Here is a 21152-nt window from a genome sequence, read left to right on the forward strand (position 1 = left end):
CTTTAACAGTAGTAAGACTTCCAGTTCGTGAACACAAGAGTGTCTTTCCTTAGGTCTTCTTCGGTTTCTTTTATCAATGCTTTGTAACTTTCAAGGTGCAAGTGTTTCACCTCTTTCTTCAGCATTTGTTTTTTCATTGAATTTGTGAATGGAATTGTCTTTTTAATTTCCTTCTCAGATTGTTCATTGTTAGTGTAAAGGGAAACTGATTTTTCTGCATGTTAATCTTGTATCCTGAAATTTTGCTGTACTCGTTTATTAGCTCTAGCAAGTTATTTTGTGTGTGAATTTTTAGGATTTTCTATATTTAAGAGTATGTCATCTGAAACTGAAATAGTTTTACTTCTTCCTTTTTAATTGAATGGCTTATTTCTTTTTCTTGCCTAATTGCTCCAGCTAGAACTTCCAGTGTTTAGTAAGAGTGGGGAGAGGAGACATCCTTCTCTTGACCCTGATCTTAGGGGGAAAGCTTGTGGTGTTTCACCTTTGAGTATAATGTTAGCTGTGGATTTTTATAAATACTGATTTATAATCATGCTGAGGAAGTTACCTTCAATTGCTAGTTTGTTAACTGTATTTTTCTTAATCATGAAAGAAGATTTTGTCCATCCTTTTTTCTGTATCAGTTGAGATGATCATATAGGTTTTTTTCCTTCAATTCTATGAACGTGACATATTAACATCGATTGATTTCATATGATGAACTACCCTTGCATTACTGGAATAAATCCCACTGGGTCATAGTGTATAATCTTTCTAATATGCTGCTAGATTTAGTTTGCTAGTATTTTGTTGAAGAGTTCTATAAAGATTCATAAGGGGGTATGTAGTTTTCTTTTCTTTGGATGTATCTGTCTGGCTATAGTATCAAAGTAATGCTGGCTTCATAGAATGAGTTAAGAGGTGTTTTCTTTTCTTCTTCTTTTTTATTTTTGGACGAGTTTGAGAAGGATTGTTGTTAATTCTCTAAATGTTTTGTAGAAGTCATTAGTGAAACCATCTGATCCTAGCCTTTTTGTTGGGGGATTTTGATTACTGATTCAGCCTGTGTTTTTGTTACAGGTTTGTTCAGATATTTTATTTCTTCTTGAGTTAGTTTTGGTAGTGTGTTTATAGAAATTTGTCCTTTTCATCTAAGTTTCTAATTTGTTGGCATGTAGTTGTTCATAATATTCAGTTATAATCCTTTTAGGCTTCTGTTAAGTTTAGTAGTAATGTGCACCCTTTTTTTGGGGCTATGCTTCACAGCTTGTGCAGAGTCAACCACTGGACCGCCAGGGAAGTCCCCCCACTTTCATCTTTCATTTTAGTAATTTGAAGCTTCTTTGTTCTTAGTGTAGCTAAAGATTTGTCAATGTTGTTGATCTTTTCAAAGAACCAACTTTTGGTTTCATTGAGTCTCACTTTTTTTTTAACTCTCTATTTCATTTTGTCTCTGCTCTGAACCTTTTATTATTTCTTTCCTTCTGCTAGCCGTTTGTTTAGTTTGTTCTTCTTTTTCCAGTTCCTTAAGGTGTAAAGTTAGGTTGTTGATTTGAGATCTCTTATGTAAACATTTATAGCTATAAATTTCCCTCTGAGCACTGATTTTGCAGCCTCCTATAAGTTTTGGTATGCTGTATTTTTATTTTGGGGCTTCCTTGGCAGCTCAGCTGGTAAAGAATCCACCTGCAGCACGGGAGACCTTGGTTGGATTCCTGGGTTGAGAAGATCCCTTGGAAAAGGGATAGACTACCCACTCCAGTATTCTTGGGCTTCCATGGTGGCTCAGACAGTAAAGAGTCCACCTGTGATGCAGGAGACCTGGGTTTGATCCCTGGGTGGGGAAGATCCCCTGGAGGAGGGCATGGCAACCCACTCCAGTGTCCTTGCCTGGAGAATCCTCATGGACAGAGGAGGCTGGCGGGCTTCAGTCCATGGGGTCACAAAGAGTCAGACTTGACTGAGCGACTAAGCACAGCGCATTAGTTCTTTGAGCATATGTATAATGGTTACTTTGAGGTCTTTGTTAAATCAAACACCTGGTGCTCTCATTGGAAGTTCCTGTGCCTTCTTTTTCTTTGGTGTCTGGGTCTTGCTTTCTTGTTTCTTCACATGTCTCCTAATTTTGTTAGAAACTGGACATAGTAGATAACATGTCCCAGGTACTGGTTTCCCATCCGTCTAGGGTTGTTACTCTTATTGACTTGTTTGCTTGTAAAGTGACTGCGTGGATAGTCTTAGTAAAGTCCGCTCCCCTGTGCCTGCGGTATGGAACCGCTAGTGCTCTGCCTCAGGAGTACAGTGCCGGCATGCCCACAGTCATCCTGAGGGGCAGTGGTGTGGGCCGGCCTCTCTTTCCCTGACCACACTCAGCTGTCAAGCTCCACTGATTGCCGGCTGCTTTACTGTTTTCAGCTATACCTAGGGGCATAAGAATAATTCAGGTGAACTCAAGCTCCTTCAAAGGAATAGTTCTTGAGGTCAGTGTTTATAGTTTGTTCTGACACTGGGAGAGCTCTTCCCAGCAATCTCTTACCCATTTATGTTTGACAAACTGGTCGTCCCACAGCTTAACCAGTATTGTCGATGAATCTATCAGTCGCTTCTTCCAGCTGCCTTTACTTCTGTTTTGAGCGTACCCTAGGGCTTAAACTTCACACCCTATTGCAAGTGAAGTAGGGGAAGGGCGGCAACCCCTTATCTCTCTTCATAGGAACCCCCTACCCCACAAGCCAGAGCTAGGGCATTTGGGTCCCCAGTTTTCTACCCAAGGTGACAGAGCATCCAATGCAGCATGGGGGCTGGTGGGAAAAGGGAGCCCCACTTTTTGGCTGCACTTGCCTGGGCCTCAACCTCAGCAACAGGTACCTGGGGTCAGGATGAGAAATATCACTGCCCTGTCTCTTCCAGGAAAACAGCTTTTGACAGGCCAAGCAGAAGAGGGAAGCTTGTGTGTTTGGCTATATCTGTCTAGGGTGGGCTTCCTCCTTAGGGGGAGGGAAGGAGCAGATCTCAGCTCAAACATCTTGTTGTTGTTCAGTCTCTCAGTTGTGTCCAACTCTTTGTGACCCCATGGACTGTAGTGTGGACTGCAGCCAGACTTCTCTGTCCGTCACCATCTTTTGGAGTTTGTTCAAACCCATGCCCATTGTTGTCAGTGATGCCATCCAATCATCTCATCCTCTAACGCCCTGTTTTCCTGCCTTCAATCCTTCCCAGGATTCAGGCTTCTTTCCAGTAAGTTGGTTCTTTGCATCATGTGGCCAAAGTATTGGAGCTTCAGCTTCAGCATCAGTCCTTCCAGTGAATATTCAGGGTTGATTTCTTTAGGATTGACTGTTTTGATCTCCTTGCAGTCCTAGAGACTCTCAAGAGTCTTCTCTAGCACCACAGTTCAAAAGCATCAATTCTTTGGCGCTCAGCTTTCATTATAGTCCAACTCTCACATCCATGCATGACTACTGGAAAAACCATAGCTTAGACTAGATGGACTTTTGTTGGCAAAGTCATGTCTCTGCTTTTTAACATGCTGTCTAGGTTGGTTATAGCATTTCTTCCAAGGAGCAAGTGTCTTTTAATTTCATGGTTGAAGTCACCATCCACAGAGATTTTGGAGCCCAAGAAAATAAAGCCTGTCACTGTTTCCCCATCTATTTGCCATGAAGTGATGGGACTGGATGCCACCATCTTAGTTTTTTGAATGTTGAGTTTTAAGCCAGCTTTTTCACTCTCTTCTTTTACCTTTATCAACAGGTTCTTTAGTTCCTGTTCCCTTTCTGCCATAAAGGTAGTGTCATCTGCATATCTGAGGTTTTTGATATTACTATTACTGAGTTTTAGTAGATTTTCTTGAATAATTTTTTTTTCATTTGCTTGGTGCCCTTAGGGCTATTTCCAGAAACTGTAAATGGTTGGGTTTTTAAAAATAAGTTTCACCAGTTTTGCTGGCAAGCAGCTGTGGAGCTCTGCATGCTATCATACCAGCTCCAATAAAAATTCCTTATGGTTCTTCTTCATCTTCTTTGTTGGCTTAATAGTTACAGTTCCCTTTTTTGCTGTTTTAATGGTTGGTTTGAGTTTATAGTATATACAACTTAGCAAGTTCAATCCCTCAAATATATGTAGAACCTCATGTATAGTGTGAGAACTGGACAGTGCATGGCCATTTCTCCCTTCCTACCTTTTTTGAAGCTGTTGTCATGCATTCTACTTTTACATGTGCTGTAGACCCCACAAATGCTGGTATTAACTTGGTTTAAATAGTCAATCATCTTTTTAAGAGAGTGAAATAATAAGAAAGAAAATTACTCATTTACTCATAGAATTATGGTTTTCAGTGCTCTTCATTTCTTTGAATAGAACCAGATGCCCATCTGCTTTTTCTTCTGCCTGAGGGGCAGTTTAAAACATTTCTTGTAGTGATGGTCTGTTGGCAATGAATTCTTATACCTTTTGTATGTCTTTATCTGGTGCATTTGAGTGTTGGCTGGTGAATACTGTGATGAAGAAATTTCATCACAAGCTTTATTATCCTTCTTTTCGTCCATGAGAAGGAAATGGCAACCCACTCCAGTACTCTTGCCTGGAAAATCCCGTGGATGGAGGAGTGTGGTAGGGTACAGTCCATGGGGTCGCAAAGAGTCGGACTCGACTGAGCGACTTCGCTTCTGCCCCCAGAGCCCTGCCCCATTCAGGTGAGCTTGTCTCTTGGGTAACCTGCCTGTACTGCTTTTGCCTTCCTCCCTTTCGCTTCCCTTCCATTCGTGCTTCCGTCTTACTCTGTTCCTTTTCAGAGTGGACAGGGAGAAGAGAAGGGGAGGCCTTAGGTGGCTGGCCTTGTGTATTTGCGGGAGCAGCTTCTCCCATCCTGTGCTGTCTCCTGAACCTGCAGTTCCTGTGCTTCGCAGAGATGGAGGGACGGCTGGGCAGTCGGCTCGCCAAACAGCAGTGGGGGGAGGAAAGAACACGGTCCAGAAGTTCCTGCCAAGCAAGCCCCCGAACTGCGGTGTTGGGTTTCCTTCCACACCAGCCTACGGCCTCTTTCTGGCTCCTCTTGAGGTTCCTACAGTTTTTCAACTGGGTGTTCAGAGCCTTATGATCTTTTGCCTGTAGTGTTGACTTGGGTAGAGAGGGAAGACTCCCAGTTTCTTTGGTTCCCTGTCATATCCAATGCCAATAGTTTATCACATTATCTTGGATTTTCTAGTTAGGCAATCTAATCCTGAATAAATATTTCAGTTTTGTTTCTTTATTTCTGATTTATTCTTTGTTTTCATAAGTAGCATTGGGGTAGGAAGTCTAGAAGAACAATGTGGGATCACACTAACTTTATTGTGCTGTCTTAGTGGAAATGTTTGTAGTGTTTCCACGTTACAGGCATGATATTTACTATTGCTTCCTGATAGATACTTTTATCAGGTACCTTGATATCTCTAATTTAGTAAGCCTTCAGAAAATGAGGTTTGAGTATATAATTTAATTAAATGTCTTTTAGATATCTGTTAAGGTGATTTTTTTTTCCCTCCCCAAATTTTTATTGTGGTAAATTACATCAGTATTTTTCTTAATAATGAATCACTCTTACAGTGCCAAAATTAATCAACAGTGACAGTATAGTGTTTTTATGCAATGAAATTGATACGCTTTCTTAAGGATTTTTACATCTGTGTACACAGAGAACATTGGTTTGTAGTTTTCTTGTGTGAGTTACATGTCTGGCTCCATCTGGGGCTTGATAACGTAGCTTTGTAAGAGCAATGACTGCATAGAACAATTCGGCCCCCTTTTGTTTCAACCTCCCCAGTAAACTAGCTTCCAGCCTACGTTTAGATGGCAGGAAAACCATTTACTTATTTTCATGAATAAATGTCTGCTTTGACTAATTGCAGATATTTTTAAAATAAAGAAAATGTGGTTTAAAAAAAAATGTAGGCATATAGGAAAGTCTGCAATGAAATGTAAAAGCCCCATACCCTAGGAACAACCAGTGTTTCTTAGTTCCTACTGGATTTATTTAACTCACAGAATCAGTTGATACTTGCTATGAAAGAGGAAACATTTAACCCACTGAAGGGACTTCACACTTCCCTTTCTCTTTTTTCCTCCCTCAGAGTTTTAGTTTGCTATATTTATATTGTCAGCGTTTATAATCTTCACATTCTGTTCTGTAACTCTTGTTGTTTTATAAACTTGATTAATAAGTTGATTCCAACCGTTTAAACCTTGTAAAAACAGCGCTAGTGGTTTTTTAAATAAGTAACCGTTCTTCACTGCAGACCACCTAGTGGATTAGACTTGGAAGAGGAACTGAAATGACTCTGCTGCTAACCCCGGGCTGCACATTGAGGGGATTCCCAGGTGTCAAGATCTATGGAGCCTTTAAAAAATCTTCTGCTTGATTCCCTTCTACTTTATATGCATGTGCCACTGTTTGTTTTTTTTCCCCTTCGCTTTTTATTTTATTTAGTTTTATTCTTATGTTCCTTTTTCCTTTCTCTGAAAAACTTCTTCAAGTAGTTTTTCCATATCTGGTATGTGGATTGTAAAATATTCAGGGTATTTACATGTCTGAAAATGTCTTTATTTTGTACTATGCTTATTTGACAGTTTAGCTGTGTATAGAATTCTAGGTACAAAATATTTTTCCTTAGACTTTTGGAGTAATTGCCTCATTATCTTCTGGTGTCTGCTGATTCCAGTAAGAAATCTTCTGTCAGTCTGATTCTTATTATTTTAAAGATATCTTTTCTGAAAGTGTCTAAGATTTTTCTCTTTTTGTTTTGAGTTTTGAAATTTCATGAAGCTGGGTCAAGATGTGGTAGTTTCTTCATTTACCCTTGTTTCTTTACAGAATGATCAGCTTTGCATTCTTAGCTTTAATTGTAATGTATTGTGCTTCTAGTAGTTTGACTTTACAGTTTTCAGGTAAAACTTGAGAATAAGTTTATATGCCTGCACAGACTGCTAGAACTGAAGGTGGATGCAGGACAGATGATAAAGACTGGCTGGTGGAAAGGTTCCTGTAACTTTTAGGAGTCATATCTTTCTTTAATTTTGGCTGCATGTTAGAATAGTCTAGGGGGCTTTAGGAAACCTGATGCCCAAGTCCTGCTATGCTAAGATTTTCTTGTGTAATTTGTCTGGGGTACAAACATAGCAGGGGGTTTGTAAAGAATCTTCCCAAGAGATACTGAGGTACATCCACTCCTTTAAAACCCTCAGGAATGTGCAGCTTCACCTCCACTCTATGGTGGGCTTGGTCCTGAGTGAGTCTTGTTAGCTCCTGACACAGCTAAAGATTTTGGGATCCTCCTGGAATACCCCTCAGATGAGATCCAAGGGGGTGTTCACTTTGAGATCCTGTTCTGACCCAGTGGGTGACTTACCAACACACAGGGTCGCCGCTGCTCAGATCCTTTCCCGGTGAGGGGGTCAGTATGGTTTGGGTTAGGACTGGAGCAATCAGGATAGCTCTCAGGGGAAAGGTGTGAGTGGGAGAGATAGTCCTGCTCTCTCTACACCTCTCGTCCTATAAGCCCCCTTCTCATCTTCCTGCTTTCTCTCTGGTCCTTTCTTCCATCGCGGGGCGTTCACTTTCACTTGATGATTCTTGCTTGTGCCCCTTGCAAGTTCACGTGGTTCTCGCCTGAGTTCTGGGAGGACTGTGTTGCTGCCCCTGGGGGACTTGCTGATTTACCTGGAGTTCATCCCCCACCCCCGAGTTGAGCTTTCTGGGGCCCGCCCTCTAACGGGTTTAAACATCTCTGAACACTATCTGTTAAGGAACACTGTTCTGTGAAGGGGCTTATCCTCCCACCGAGGGCAACCAGGACAAGTGCCCTTTGCTTTGCCTTTTGTAGCTTCCAGCCAGTATTTTTGTTTTTGTTTCTTGGGGGAGGGGGACAAGTAAAGGGTGAATGTTGGTGAAGGTGAGTTAAGAAACAATTGGACTTTTGCGAATGAAACAAACTTCTCTCCCAAAACAGGCTCCCCTGCCCTGCCTCGTGTTCCTCACAAATAGCAGCCAGTGCCCTCTACCTAGGAAAGCAGAAAACTGTAGAAAATATTTTAGAAAAAAATTAAAAATCACAAATAGTTTTAAAATCTTGGTCCTTTAAAAGAAGAAAGCTCTTTTTTTTTTTTTTTCCTGCTTTTAGAAGGTTCCTATGGAAAGACTGTGTTCTTTGACGTTGCACAGTGACCCCATGCAGAGGTGCCTGTTGGTGGGTGAGGGCTCCACAGTTGGGTCCACTGCACCCAACCCATGCCTTGATTTCCTTCTTTGTGAACAAGCCATATCAGTAGTGCCCACGTGGGTGTTGGGAGGGTGTAGGACAAGCTGATGGGAGCAGGGTTCCAGAAGAGGCCGCATGTGGTGGGCTCTCAAGAAGTGTAGCAGCTGTTCTGTTACTGTCTTCTTCCTCCTCCTCTTCTTCATTATCTGGTGCACATTTTTAATATATCCCCCCAAATATTTCTTGTTTTCATTATCTTTAGTCTGTTCAGTCAGTTCAGTTCAGTCGCTCAGTCATGTCCAACTGTTTGGGACCCCATGAATCACAGCACGCCAGGCCTCCCTGTCCATCACCAACTCCCGGAGTTCACTCAGACTCACGTCATCGAGTCCTTGATGCCATCCAGCCATCTCATCCTGGGTCGTCCCCTTCTCCTCCTGCCCCCAATCCCTCCCAGCATCAGAGTCTTTTCCAATGAGTCAACTCTTCGAATGAGGTGGCCAAAGTACTGGAGCTTCAGCTTTAGCATCATTCCTTCCAAAGAAAACCCAGGGTTGATCTCCTTCAGAATGGACTGGTTGGACCTCCTTGCAGTCCAAGGGACTCTCGAGTCTTCTCCAACACCACAGTTCAAAAGCATCAATTTTTCGGCGCTCAGCTTTCTTCACAATCCAACTCTCACATCCATACATGACCACAGGAAAAACCATAGCCTTGACTAGACAGACCTTAGTCGGCAAAGTAATGTCTCTGCTTTTTAATATACTATCTAGGTTGGTCATAACTTTTCTTCCAAGGAGTAAGCGTCTTTTAATTTCATGGCTGCAGTCACCATCTGTTTGGAGCCCAAAACAATAAAGTCTGACACTGTTTCCACTGTTTCCCCATCTATTTCCCATGAAGTGATGGGACCGGATGCCATGATCTTTGTTGTCTGAATGTTGAGCTTTAAGCCAACTTTTTCGCTCTCCTCTTTGACTTTCATCAAGAGGCTCTTTAGCTCCTCTTCACTTTCTGCCATAAGGGTGGTGTCATCTGCATATCTGAGGTGATTGATATTTCTCCCAGCAATCTTGATTCCAGTTTGTGTTTCTTCCAGTCCAGCGTTTCTCATGATGTACTCTGCATAGAAGTTAAATAAACAGGGTGACAATATACAGCCTTGACATACTCCTTTTCCTATTTGGAACCAGTCTGTTGTTCCATGTCCAGTTCTAACTGTTGCTTCCTGACCTGAATACAGATTTCTCAAGAGGCAGGTTAGGTGGTCTGGTATTCCCATCTCTTTCAGAATTTTCCACAGTTTATTGTGATCCACACAGTCAAAGGCTTTGGCATAGTCAATAAAGCAGAAATAGATGTTTTTCTGGAACTCTCTTGCTTAGTCTGTTAGAAATTGTTTATAGATCAGTTATTGGGGAACGTGTATTTCAACTTCCTTCTGAAACATGCCGAAGAATTGATGCTGTTGAACTGCGGTGTTGGAGAAGACTCTTGAGAGTCTCTTGGACTGCAAGGAGGTCCAGCCAGTCCAACCTCAAGGAAATCAGTCCTGAATATTCACTGGAAGGACTGATGCTGAAGCTGAATCTCCAGTGCTTTGGTCACCTGATGCAAAAAACTGACTCACTGGAAAAGACCCTGATGCTGGGAAGGATAGAAGGCAGGAGGAGAAGGGGATGACAGAGGATGAGATGGTTGGATGGCATCACCGATTCAATGGACGTGAGTTTGAGCAAGCTCTGGGAGATGGTGAAGGACAGGTAAGCCTGGCGTGCTGCAGTCCATGGGACGGCAGAGTCAGACATGACTGAGCAACTGAACGGCAACAACGACTATGAACAACCTTTGAAGATTTTTTAAAATTAAGATGTTTTGCATCTTCCGTAGTGGAATGAGAGTAAGTTAAAGGCATTTTGATGATTCCTGTGATTGGTTGTATAATCTCTACTCTAAAAGCAAGTTTTATCTTTCACAAAATGCTTTTTATAGAGTAGATATAACTTGAGCCACATCACCTTTGTATGTATTCTACAAAAAAGTAAATTGTAATATTGTAAAGAAATGATTCTGCTGTCTCTTTGAGGTTGGATAAGGCGAATTCATGGGAATCCTGTGTTACACATTAATAAAATGGAGTTAATTTGATTATGTCAGAAAGGACACATTTTCCTATAATAATATTTTCTTAAATAGGCAATGTTACATCGACTATTGGATACTGTAGATCCAAAGTATCTATTTTTAGAAGTGTTGGGTATTTAAATTGAGTTAAGATTCATTTACTATTATTTCATATCATAATAGAGCAAAACATTTCTTAATAATGTGATCACTTGCTAAAACTGAAGTAAAACACAATCCCACCCTCTTCTCTCCAAGAGTTAGGAATGTTAATATCGCACCGAGGCGGGAGATTTCCTGCTGTGACCATGGCAACCGACTCCCCTCACAAAGGGACAGGCCTCCCCAGACATCAGGCCCTGGCACAAACATTTGACTTTTCAAGGCAGTAATATTAAAGCAAATTCCTTATCTTTGCCAAACACAAGACTCATCGTGAGAAACTTTCAGCTTCCTTGGTAGATGCGTTTTCCTTCATTACCCAAATTCTTGGGGTCAATTTTTCCCCTTCTAAAACCCAACGCCAATAAAACCACTTTCTTGCTGATTTCAAAGTGATTATGAAAAGTCTCTTCCCATTTTTTTTTTCGTTTTGATTCCATGCGCTCTTTCTCTGGGCCTGCCTTGCTTTGCAGTGATGATGGAGATTCAGCTCTAGCTGCTAATCCATCCCCAGGGGTCAGGAGGCAGGCTCCTGCCTCCCCTTCTGTGCTTTTCCTTTGCTTGCTTGTTATATATACCTGTGGTTCTTTGAAATCTGTGACAGTCCCACTAAGTGGTTTGGGTTGGCCAAGCTCTAGGATTAATGCTGGAAATTAAGGTGCTACTTCACGTGATAATAGCCAGACACGGCTCTGGGTCATACCCTTTGACACCCTGCGCGAGGGCCGTGGTCCATCCTTGTGGTTGCAGTGCTCCAGAGCATGGCTGAGTAACAGGAGGGACCTGCTTTCTCCACCTGCTCCCCTAACTGCAGAAAATTGCGGAGCACCTGGGGTGAGGCCTGGGACAGACCTTTGCTGGTGTCCCCTGGGACGGACCACAGTCTTCAGGTCATCTCAGCTTTGAGTCAGAGGGATTTATTGTTTTAATTCTGCACACACCTGTTCTGCTTTGGGTGACTTTCCAGGGTGGCACCAAATCTGTGTCTCTGTAATGCGATTAGGGTACTGGAACCTCTTTTCTAGGGAGGTGGGAATTGTGCCCCACAAAGGCCCCTGGCTCCTTCTTTGGTTCTCAGTGCCTCCTCTAACCTGCCCCGCCCTGGGCATGCCGACTGGGCCTGCTGTGTGTTGATTTCTGCGCTCTTCCTGTTCTGAAGCCTTCCCTAGCTGCCCTCCCTGTGAGTGCTGTCTGTGCTCCCCATGTTGCTCACTGCCCAGCCCATCACTCGGAACCTCATTCTCTGAATTTACACTCCTGTTGCCTCTCTGACCTCCTCTGCCATGGTCTCATCTCCTCTCCATAAGCCTGCCTAGTGCTTCCCACCATTCGTTTGGCACTTTACATAGGTTTTTGGTTACCTCTCTTTCCAACTCTGTTGTAATTTCTTTGAAGACTGGGATTTTAAACCATTTTTTAAAATGTAATATCCATGTAGGAAAGTACACCTATCATCAAAGTACAGCTCAATTGTTTTTCCACAAACTGAACACACCCTGCAGCCAGCTCCCTGAGGCAGAGCTGACCTCACCAGCCCTGGAAGCCCCCATCCCTGGGGCACCGCTTCCCTGATTTCTAGGCACAGGTGAATCTGCAGCCTTTGTGCTCCACGTGCCGTCCCGGTGCTCAGCAGTGCAAGTGGCACCAACTCTGTGTGTGGCCAGGATTTTCATACACGTGGTCTATTTTCTATTCCATGAGGGGTTCTTGTGCCAGTCACGTCTTGTTGAAGTTCAGTCTGCATCTTCTGGGGGAGCTGGGGGGTCCCAGGACGTGTAGGAAGAGTGGACACTGACAGGGCCTGAAACTCATCCCCGGAACACGTGTTCAGTGAAACCTGTGCCTGTGATGCGTCCAGTCCAGTGAGCTGCTTCTGCAAGCCGATCTCTCATGTGTTTGTGGCCCCATCTGTCAGGTAACTGTATCGTGACTTTTATCAGCAGAGGCTTTAGAGAAAGTGTTTCTGCCAGTTCTATTCAAGTCCTTCCATTCAGGGTCATTGTAATTTTGTGCTTTAAAGATACTGTCCAGGGTTACCTTTGTGCTGTGCTGGGTAGCTGTTTGCCAGCTTTATTTCCCTTCTGTGAGCGCATTCTGCCTTTACACTAGTACTGGGTGGACTATTGTCTGTTATCATTATATTCACTGCATCAGTTTCACCTAAATTGGTCTGATTTTTTACTTGGCAGTGAAGAGTGTTCCTAGCTTTCCTACCGTGTATATCGCAGTAAGTTTTATGCAAGAGAATCCACTAAAACTGAATTCTAAAAGAGCTTTTCCTTTTCTCTTTTATCAGTTGGATATTCTAAAAATCAAGCAGTAGCACAGAGCTCAGGGTCTTACCTTTGCTTCTTGGATGCGGTAAGTAACTGTTTTGTTTAACATGTCTGACTATATGTTGGTTCAGTAAATAAGAGATATAACATTTTAGTGTAGGTCTTCAAAATCATTATTCTAATATGTTATAATCAGTCTCTGACATTGGCAAGTTGTTTCTGTGTAATTCCTGTAGCACCTGTTGAGGGGATTGATTTTTGATAAATGAGGTTACATAAGAACAGAAAATTGTACAACAGAGAAGCATATAAACAAAGTGAAGATAAACTAAGGAGATGTTGGCAGGTACAATACTTAAAAGATTAATAGCCTTTAATAGAACTAATTCATGCAAGTTGGTGAGAAAACACAAAGAATAACAAATAGTAGATAAACATAAAAGGACAGGAGTGGAGACTTTCAAAGGTAGATATGCAAGCAATGATTTTTAAAAATGTTACATCATTTGTGATCAAACACAAATTGAATTAGTTTGGTGCTACTTTTAAAAATAAAATTAACCAAGTTCTCTAAACATGTAGATACTCAGTGTTTGGAAATGCCGTGTGAACTGGTAGCGTTGACAGCATAATTTTGCATTTTGTATTAAGAACTTTAAAAAGACTTATGCTCTGGACCCTGAATTTCACTCTAGGTATCCTTGAAATTCTGGAAAAGATATATATACAAAGAAGCTCTAGTGTTATTAATTATAATGGAAAGTTAGGTAATGGAAACAAGTTAATACTGGACAGGAGAGTAATGGTGAAGTTAATTGTGGTCAATCTGTATGAGAAAATTAGTGTAATGTTCATAAAGAACTTTTAATAACATGACAAATGATGATTGTGAGTGAAAAAAGAACCCGCAATTGTATGTGTTGTGTATACTCATGTGTAGATTTTCTTTTTCGTGGCACTCTGAGAACATTTATCTGTAGGCAGTCTTCCCTTGGCCCCCTCCAGGCCTGGGGGCGTAAGGTGGGGCTGCACTCCTTTTGTCTGACCTCTGCCCTTGGGGCTCCTTTTCCTCTATTTCTGTTTGTTTCTTTGATTTTTGATCTTTGTGGTTTTGCATCTGGATTCGTCCTGGTGCTCCACCTCTGACACCTGAAATTGGACCCTGGGCTCCATACTTGCAGCCCTTCCCCTTCTCTGAAGTGCAATGTAAGGCAGTCGTTTTCTTCTCGTGACAGCTGTGTGGTGTCCCATAGGTTCTGAGCAGAAATCTTAGTTTATTTTCCAGTGTCCATGGTAATTCCTTTCCCTCTTTGTGACCGTAAGTCCCCGGGTCTCAGGGGCACAGAACTGGATGAACCCTGACCCTGGGTTCAGGACGCATCCTTGTTGCTGGGCCGTGCATCCATCTCCTTGTTTGTTTCTGTGCCCATGTCTCTTTTGCTAACGCTCAGCACCCATAATCCTGCTGTCCAAGACTAGTGCTAACTCCTGCTCCAACCTTGTTTACACTGCCTTCCACTCCTGGCAACCACCACACAACACCCTGTCCCCACTCCCTGCTGAACTTTTTGGTGTCTAAGCAAATCTGGAAAAAAAAAAAAAAAAACAATTAAAAAATTTTAGTTGTATTTAACTTTATAAGAAGGGTACCAGGCTGTATAAAATATTCTGGAACTTTTTAAACTTATATTGTCAAGGTCCATCCGTATTGTTGCACGGCATTGTAGTTCGTTCTGTTTTGTTTTTGTTTTTGAATTGAGGGAGAATTTATATACAGTGAAAGGCAAGATTTTCATTTTGCATCAAAATGTGAAAATGTTGAACAAAACGAGCAACGTGAGGGTTCTGACATCCGTACACACCCCTGTCACTCACAGCCGAATCGGAGCAGACGATGATTCTGTCAACCAGAGCTGCTCCCAGACAGAGGCCACGCAGTGTGAGCACCTGCATTTAGCATTCAAGCAGTTACTAGTTTGGGTTATTTTAATAAAAGTGCCATAAACATCCCCATGTAAATGTTCCTGTGGGTGTGTGTGCCATTTCTCTCGGGAAGATAAAAGGTGCGGGGTTGAAGAACCACAGGTAAAGGGACCTGCCAGGGGCAGTGTGGCCCATCTGTCTGTTCCACATTCTCCCAGCACTGATGAGTCAGCCTTGGCTTCAACCCCTCTAGCAGAATCGAAGTGCATTTCATTTTTTTCAGTTACATTCCCTGATGGCTAGTGATGTTGAGCACCTTCTCATCGCTTTACGGGCCATTCATAAGTCCTCTTTTGTGAGATATCGAAATCTTTGCCCATTTTTAAAAAAAATTGGATTGTCTTATTGGTTGTCAGTGTTTGATATGTATTCTGGATACAAGTCCTTTGTCAGATACCTGCTTCCTGAGTATTTTCTCCATGTGACTTGCCTTTTCATATTTTAATGGCGTCTTTTGATAAGCAGAAGTTTTAAATCTTGATGAAGTTCAAATCATTGACTTTTCTCTTTTTATAGTTAATTTTTTTTTTTCTGAGAAGTCTCTGCTTGAAATTATTCTCTTGTTTTCTTACTTTTGTATTTAGACCCATCATCCACCTTGTGTTCATTTCTGTGTCTCCTGTGGTAGGAAGCAGGGGTTAATTTTTTCATATGGATATTAAGCTGCACCAGTGTTGAAGAGACTTTCTTTTCGCGGTTGTATTGCCCCAGTGCTTTGTTGAGAATCAATTGGCCGTGTCAGTGTAGGTTTATTTCCAGACTTTCTGTTCCGTTCTGTCTCTCTATTGTCTGCAGCTCATTCATTCGTCCGCTGTACAACATTCCACTGGGCAAACACACTGCACGTATTCACCCGTGCTCCCGCTGACGGGCACCCAGGCCGTTTCCACGCTCTTGCCCTTGTGCATAGCTGCTGGGGACGTTCTTGCACGCACCCCCTGTTGTACACATACGAGAGTTCCTCTGGGGTTCACACCCAGAAGTGAGTGCCCAGGCCTCCGGGGACGAGCTGTTTATCTACAGGAGAGGAGCTGTGCTGCTGCCATGTGGCTGGAGACTGGCTGGAGACGTTGTCGCTCCTGGCGGGTCACTATGGGTCCCGCGCCTCCCCAGCGCTGGGTGCCCTCAGGCTCTTAGATCTCGACCAGCGGGCAGGAGTAGGCTGGAGCCTCACTGTGCTTTGATGTGTGCGCCCTGGTCTTGAGCCATGGTTGGTATCACCCCATGTTGATTGGCCCTGTGGGTTTCCTTTCTTCATGACGTGTGTTTGCATCTTTTTACCCACTTCCCCTTCCAACTGCGAGGAAAGCTGTAGGGATAGTACAGAAAACTCTGTTTTCAAGGCCAGCATTGCTGACCCGTTCCTCATCATCCCTGAGCCCGTCCGTGTGTATTTCCTGCAAACAAGGACATCTCCTCTGACCCAGAGCAAGGATATCCTGCCAACAGGGGGCTGACCCTAGTGCCCACCTCCTTCACAGTCACCTAAGGGCCCCAGAATCCATGTTGCCTTTACCTGGGAGTCTCTCATCTCCTCATCTGGAACATTCTGCAGGCCCTCCCTGACTTTCTTCATCTTGATGTTTTCAGAGATTCCCAGGCATTTTTGTAGAATGCCCTTTAAACTGAGTGATGGTATTAGGCCAAGTGTCTGTCCAGAAATCTCAGAAGGGGCACTGCCTTCTTCTCGTTGCCTCCCTGGGTACCTGTGATTTGTGCCCCAACTCTGACAAAGCCCTCTGGTCACTTAATGAAGAAGGCATCTCCTATGTGGGATGCCCCACAGGGCCTCCTGTAGAGACCTCTCCTTTGGCCTGGGCTTTGGGCAGGGGGTGTGGGAAATGGGTCTCAGCCCACTGAGCACGTGCTTTCTGGGAAAAGATGGTTGTTGTCTCCAGTGAACACCCGGCTTGAGCATGACCAGTGTGTTCTGTCTCAGTGCAGGAGTGATGCCAGTGCAGTACGACCACAGCCTGTGTCAAAATGGACCATTTCTGCAGGAAGAGTGGGTTCACGAGGCCCCTTTGCTGGGGCATCGAGGTTGTATTTTGACTTGTTAGCTTCCTGGGATGCAGTCTGGTGACTGTGTCTGGATTCAGAATGTATTTCATTAGGAGCAATAGCATAGCTGGAGGCCAGCTCCCATGCTGCTCCTGGACCAGAGCTCCTTCATTCATCAGATCGGTACCTGGGTGTGCCAGGTGCCTCAGCGGGTGCAGGACATACAGCAGCAGACAGACAGATGGAGACAGCGAAGGCCAAAGCTCAGGTGACCTCAGGCCCTGAAGTCGCTGCCTCCCCAGCCGCCCCTGACTGCAGCTACCGTGCCTCCCGCTCCCACCCCAGGCCGTGCCCTTTGTCTTTCTCTCAAGTACTTGCGTGGCCCACCATCCCCTCTGGCTTCTCAGTGATACTCTCACCCCTCTGCGTGGTGGTGGGACCTGCCTGCATCTGGGATGTCCCTGCCCCTGCATCTCAGTTCTGCACGCAACATTTCTCACCTTCAGTGCTGTGTCCTTTATTATTGTCTTTGTTTGCCTTCCCTTGTAGAATACCAGCTCCACACCGGACGGAGTAGGGCTTGTTTTACGGAGTAGGGCTTGTTTTTTCCCTGATGTTTCTGAAGCACCTGGAACTTGGCAAATAGTAGATAGTAATAGATGGTTGTGAAATGAATTAGTGGGGTTTGGGTTTATGTGTTCAATATAAATGGTTACATTAGATTGAATTTGTTACTTCTGTATACTTATCTTGGAACCCAGCCATTCTGTTGGCTGTCATTTCCATGGAGAGCGATCCTGAGTGTGTTTACAGATGGATTTTTGGCACCCATCGCTGTAGTATAGCCCTTCAGAGAGCGTGCTCTTAGGAGCCGTCCTACAGACTGCTGCCTGGGTCCAGTGGTGCCTTTCTAGTGGGTTGGAAGGGCCACCCAGGGCAACCTCAATGTCACTCCCAGTCCCTGATGTGTCCAAGGATATTCATCTTGGAGAGAAAGTGAGTCACACAAAGATCCCAGTTGTCTCAGAGGGTGTCCCATCAGCAGTGTTTCGGGTGAGCGGGAGGTTGATGCCCATCCCCTTGTGGGAAGGTGAAGTCCTCAGGTACAGTCCCTCCAAACCTGAGAGGCAAAGCACAAAGCTCAGGAACACAGGGACCCGCCCCAGAGGGAACCCATGCAAAGCAGGCCTGGCGTCTCCTGTGGGGCTTGAAGGCTCTGTCTCCAGCCTTCAGACAGAGGACCCACACTCTGTGACCTGGGCACTGCTGTCAGGAAATAAATTCCTACTTAGAAGGGGGTGTCAGTGTCCTTTCGTAAACATACGTTTTGCATTTGCTTACATCATCTTTGATTTCTTTCATCAACATCTTGTGGTTTTTCACAATACAGATCATATACATATTTTGTTAAATTTGCATCAAAATATTTCATTTCCTTTGGAGGACCTGTTCATGAACATAGCATCTCTAATTTCTGTGTTCATTGTTAGCATCTAGAAATGTGATCATTTTATCTGTTGATCTTGCAAAACTCACTGGTTCTAGGTTTTTAAAGTAGATTCCTAAGGATTTTCTAGACGGACAGTCACATTATCTGCAAATGGTGGGCAGTTTTATTTCTTCTCCTCTGATCTCAAGGCCCTTTTATTTGCCTTCTTGCCTTACTGCTCTGGCTGGAACTTCCGTGTGTGTGGAGCAGACATCCTCACCCTCTCCTGAACTGGGAGGGAGCACCAGCCTTTCATGTAGTGTATTGTCTTCCATTCCTAACGTGCTCAGAATTTTTATCGTGTGGACAGGTGTTGGATTTTGTCACATGCTTTTTCTGTATCAGTTGGAATTTGTTGGTTTTTAAAATATGGTTGTTACCGAAGAGTTATACGATTTTTTTCCATCTTCTTGGAATTTGAGAATTTTTCTCTGTGTGTCAGGAATCATTTCTGGAATGTGGCGAGCTCTTTTAAAATGCAGACTCAAGGTTTTTTTCAGATGAAATGAAATTTTCTGTATTGGCTGTTAATTCCTTCCTTGTGCCTTGTTTCTTCCTTTGGCTTCTGGTGTTTGAATGCTGGGTCTTATCATTTGCTCATTTCCCTCTTGATTTCTGTTTCTCTATAACTTTGCATTTTACAGTTTGACCCTCCAGTTCATTTATTCAGTTGTGAGCTGTGACCACCCTTTTTGTCTTTGCCTTTGCTGTTAGAAGTTAGATGTATGCTTTCCATTCCTCCACGTCCTAGGGCACCTTTGAGAGCTCTTCTTTTTTGTTTTTTCCTCCAGCAACTCTGGAGGACTGCTACTTTGTTTTGTGTCCTGGGTCCTCTTAGGTTCATTAGTGGTTGTTTATGGCTCTCTGCTCCATTGGAGGCCAGACCGCATGGCCCAGGGACCGTGGCAGCAGGTGAGCCAGGAGGTGTGCGGCCTCCACTCCTGGGATTGAGCCCTTCTGTCCATGGGTGAGTAGTCTCTGCTGGGTCTGGGAGAGATCTGTTCCCAGGTGTCCTATGTTTCTGGCCAGTTCAAAACCCAGCTCTCTCCCAGCCTCACGGGTGAAGAGAAGCTTAATCGTTTGGTGTCCCTAATCCTCCCAGCAGCTCTGCAGACCCTCCTGGTGTGCCTGGGCACAACGGCCCTCCCCAGGGCATCTACGGCTCTGCAGGCTCCTGGAGCTTGTGGTCGGTCCTGGGGCTGCTAGCTACTCTCCCCGCGAGTTCCTGTGCAGTTGTGGCCTTTTGTTGCACTCTGGGCTGGCCATTGAGTTCCTGGAGAGACTGTCCTGGACCCTCACGTTCTCGGCTCTGTGCCACCCTTCCCCCACCCCGTTCACCTTTGGGTCTGAAAGGAGATGTGGGACGGGGGGCCCTGGGCCAAGCTGAGTCCTCCTTGTGCCATGCCCACCGCAGTCTGGCTTTTTTAATTTATAGGATCAGAGAAGGAACTGGCTTACAGAATCTGGTTGGGGGAAGAGAGGTCTTTTAAATAACTGATTTACAGGTGACTGGAAAAGTGATTTCAGCCTCTTTTGCCGTTAAACATTTTTTCCAAACTTCTGGTAAGTGGAAATATTGGCCGGTGTAGATATTAGTGGTTTGTATTTCTGTTTCCCCAGTTCTTCCCTGTGCTTGTGGGGAGGGGGAGGAATGTGGACGCAGAAGAGAGAGGACTGAGTGCCTCCCGCCACGTACCTCCTGGGAGTGGAACACGAGGCCACGCACTTTACTCTGAGGTTTCTTGAGAGCAAAGCTTTTGACCACAGGGCATGGTGGTTACCACAGGGCTACTGAATAATGTTATTTTCACTATATTTAGAATGGCACCCTTGCCAGTAACTTACTAAATGCAGATGTTCCCAACAGAGTGAGGAAGTTTGTTTCTCCTGTCTCCACAACACATGCCACCTTACTTTTTAAAAAAATTTACTGAAGTATAGTTGATTTACAATGTCGTATTAATTTCTACTATACAGCAAAGTAACTGTATATTTATATGTATATATTCTTTTCATATTCTTTTCCATTATGGTTTATCACAGAATATTGAATATAGTTCCCTGTGACCACCTGATTTTTCTGTTTGACTTCAATTTTAGTACGGGATCATTCAGAAAAGAATATTGTTATCAGCTAGAGAGAATCTGCTACAACTTTAGAAAACAGCTGAGAAATGTGCGTTCAGGTCTGGAACAGGTGGAGGCTGCTGCTTTCCCAGGTATGCCACCTGGGAATTTCAGCTCCACAGGTAAGGGTTGCTGCCCCTCAACCCGAAGCGGAAGACATGTTGCTTGGAAGCCCCAGGAGAGAGGCAACCAGGCCGGGAAGAGCCAGAGCATGAGATGCTGGGGACCCTCCAGCTACTGTCTCTTGGTATCTCGCTGTCCCTGAGTCCTCTCCCCTGGCTTAAAGCTGCTGGTGCAGAGGAGGTTGTGTGTTTTCATGTAAATATGTTTATAATTGAGCTGAACTTTAGTGGTTTTCACGTCAAAGATACTTCTGCCATGTTTTAAAGTTATACTTTGATTTGAAAACCACTGAAGTTCAGCTCAATTTTAAACATCTAAACACACCACTCACTTTCCTTTCTGCTCCCCCTTGCCTCTTCTTTCCTTAGAGAAAAATTATGGACTTGTGTGGACCCAAGGCCTGAAGGGTATTAGTTAGCTCAGGAGCAGGGCCATGTGCTTTAGTGATGGCTGTTTCCCAGGAAGCTCAAGCAGCACCGCTGGGAAGTGGATTGGGCCCTTGGTTTATTGAGGGGGGAGGAAGGGGTGAGCCCTTATTTGGTGGCAGCTGCAAATTGGTGAAGATCCATGTGTGTAGAGTCTTCTACTTCTCTTCTTTGAAAGAAGAGACAGTCCTTATTCTTAACACTCCTGTTCAGAAGGGTTTTTCTT

General features: G+C 43.9%; 1 protein-coding gene across 14 annotated transcripts in view; it reads left to right on the plus strand.

Moving 5' to 3' along the window:
- Nucleotides 1-21152, plus strand: part of B3GNTL1 (UDP-GlcNAc:betaGal beta-1,3-N-acetylglucosaminyltransferase like 1) — a 132757-nt gene that overhangs the window by 7400 nt on the left and 104205 nt on the right. For all 14 annotated transcript variants that reach the window (XR_006061262.1, XR_009595366.1, XR_006061260.1 and 11 more), the window contains exon 4: nt 12799-12863. Coding sequence is in view for 7 of the 14 variants with exons in the window: in XM_042256206.2 (XP_042112140.1) it covers nt 12799-12863 (65 nt within the window). In the remaining 7 variants the exon portion in view is untranslated. The remainder of the gene's footprint in view (nt 1-12798; nt 12864-21152) is intronic.

This window comes from Ovis aries, chromosome 11 (genome assembly GCF_016772045.2).
Source record: "Ovis aries strain OAR_USU_Benz2616 breed Rambouillet chromosome 11, ARS-UI_Ramb_v3.0, whole genome shotgun sequence".
Classification (NCBI taxonomy): domain Eukaryota; kingdom Metazoa; phylum Chordata; class Mammalia; order Artiodactyla; family Bovidae; genus Ovis; species Ovis aries.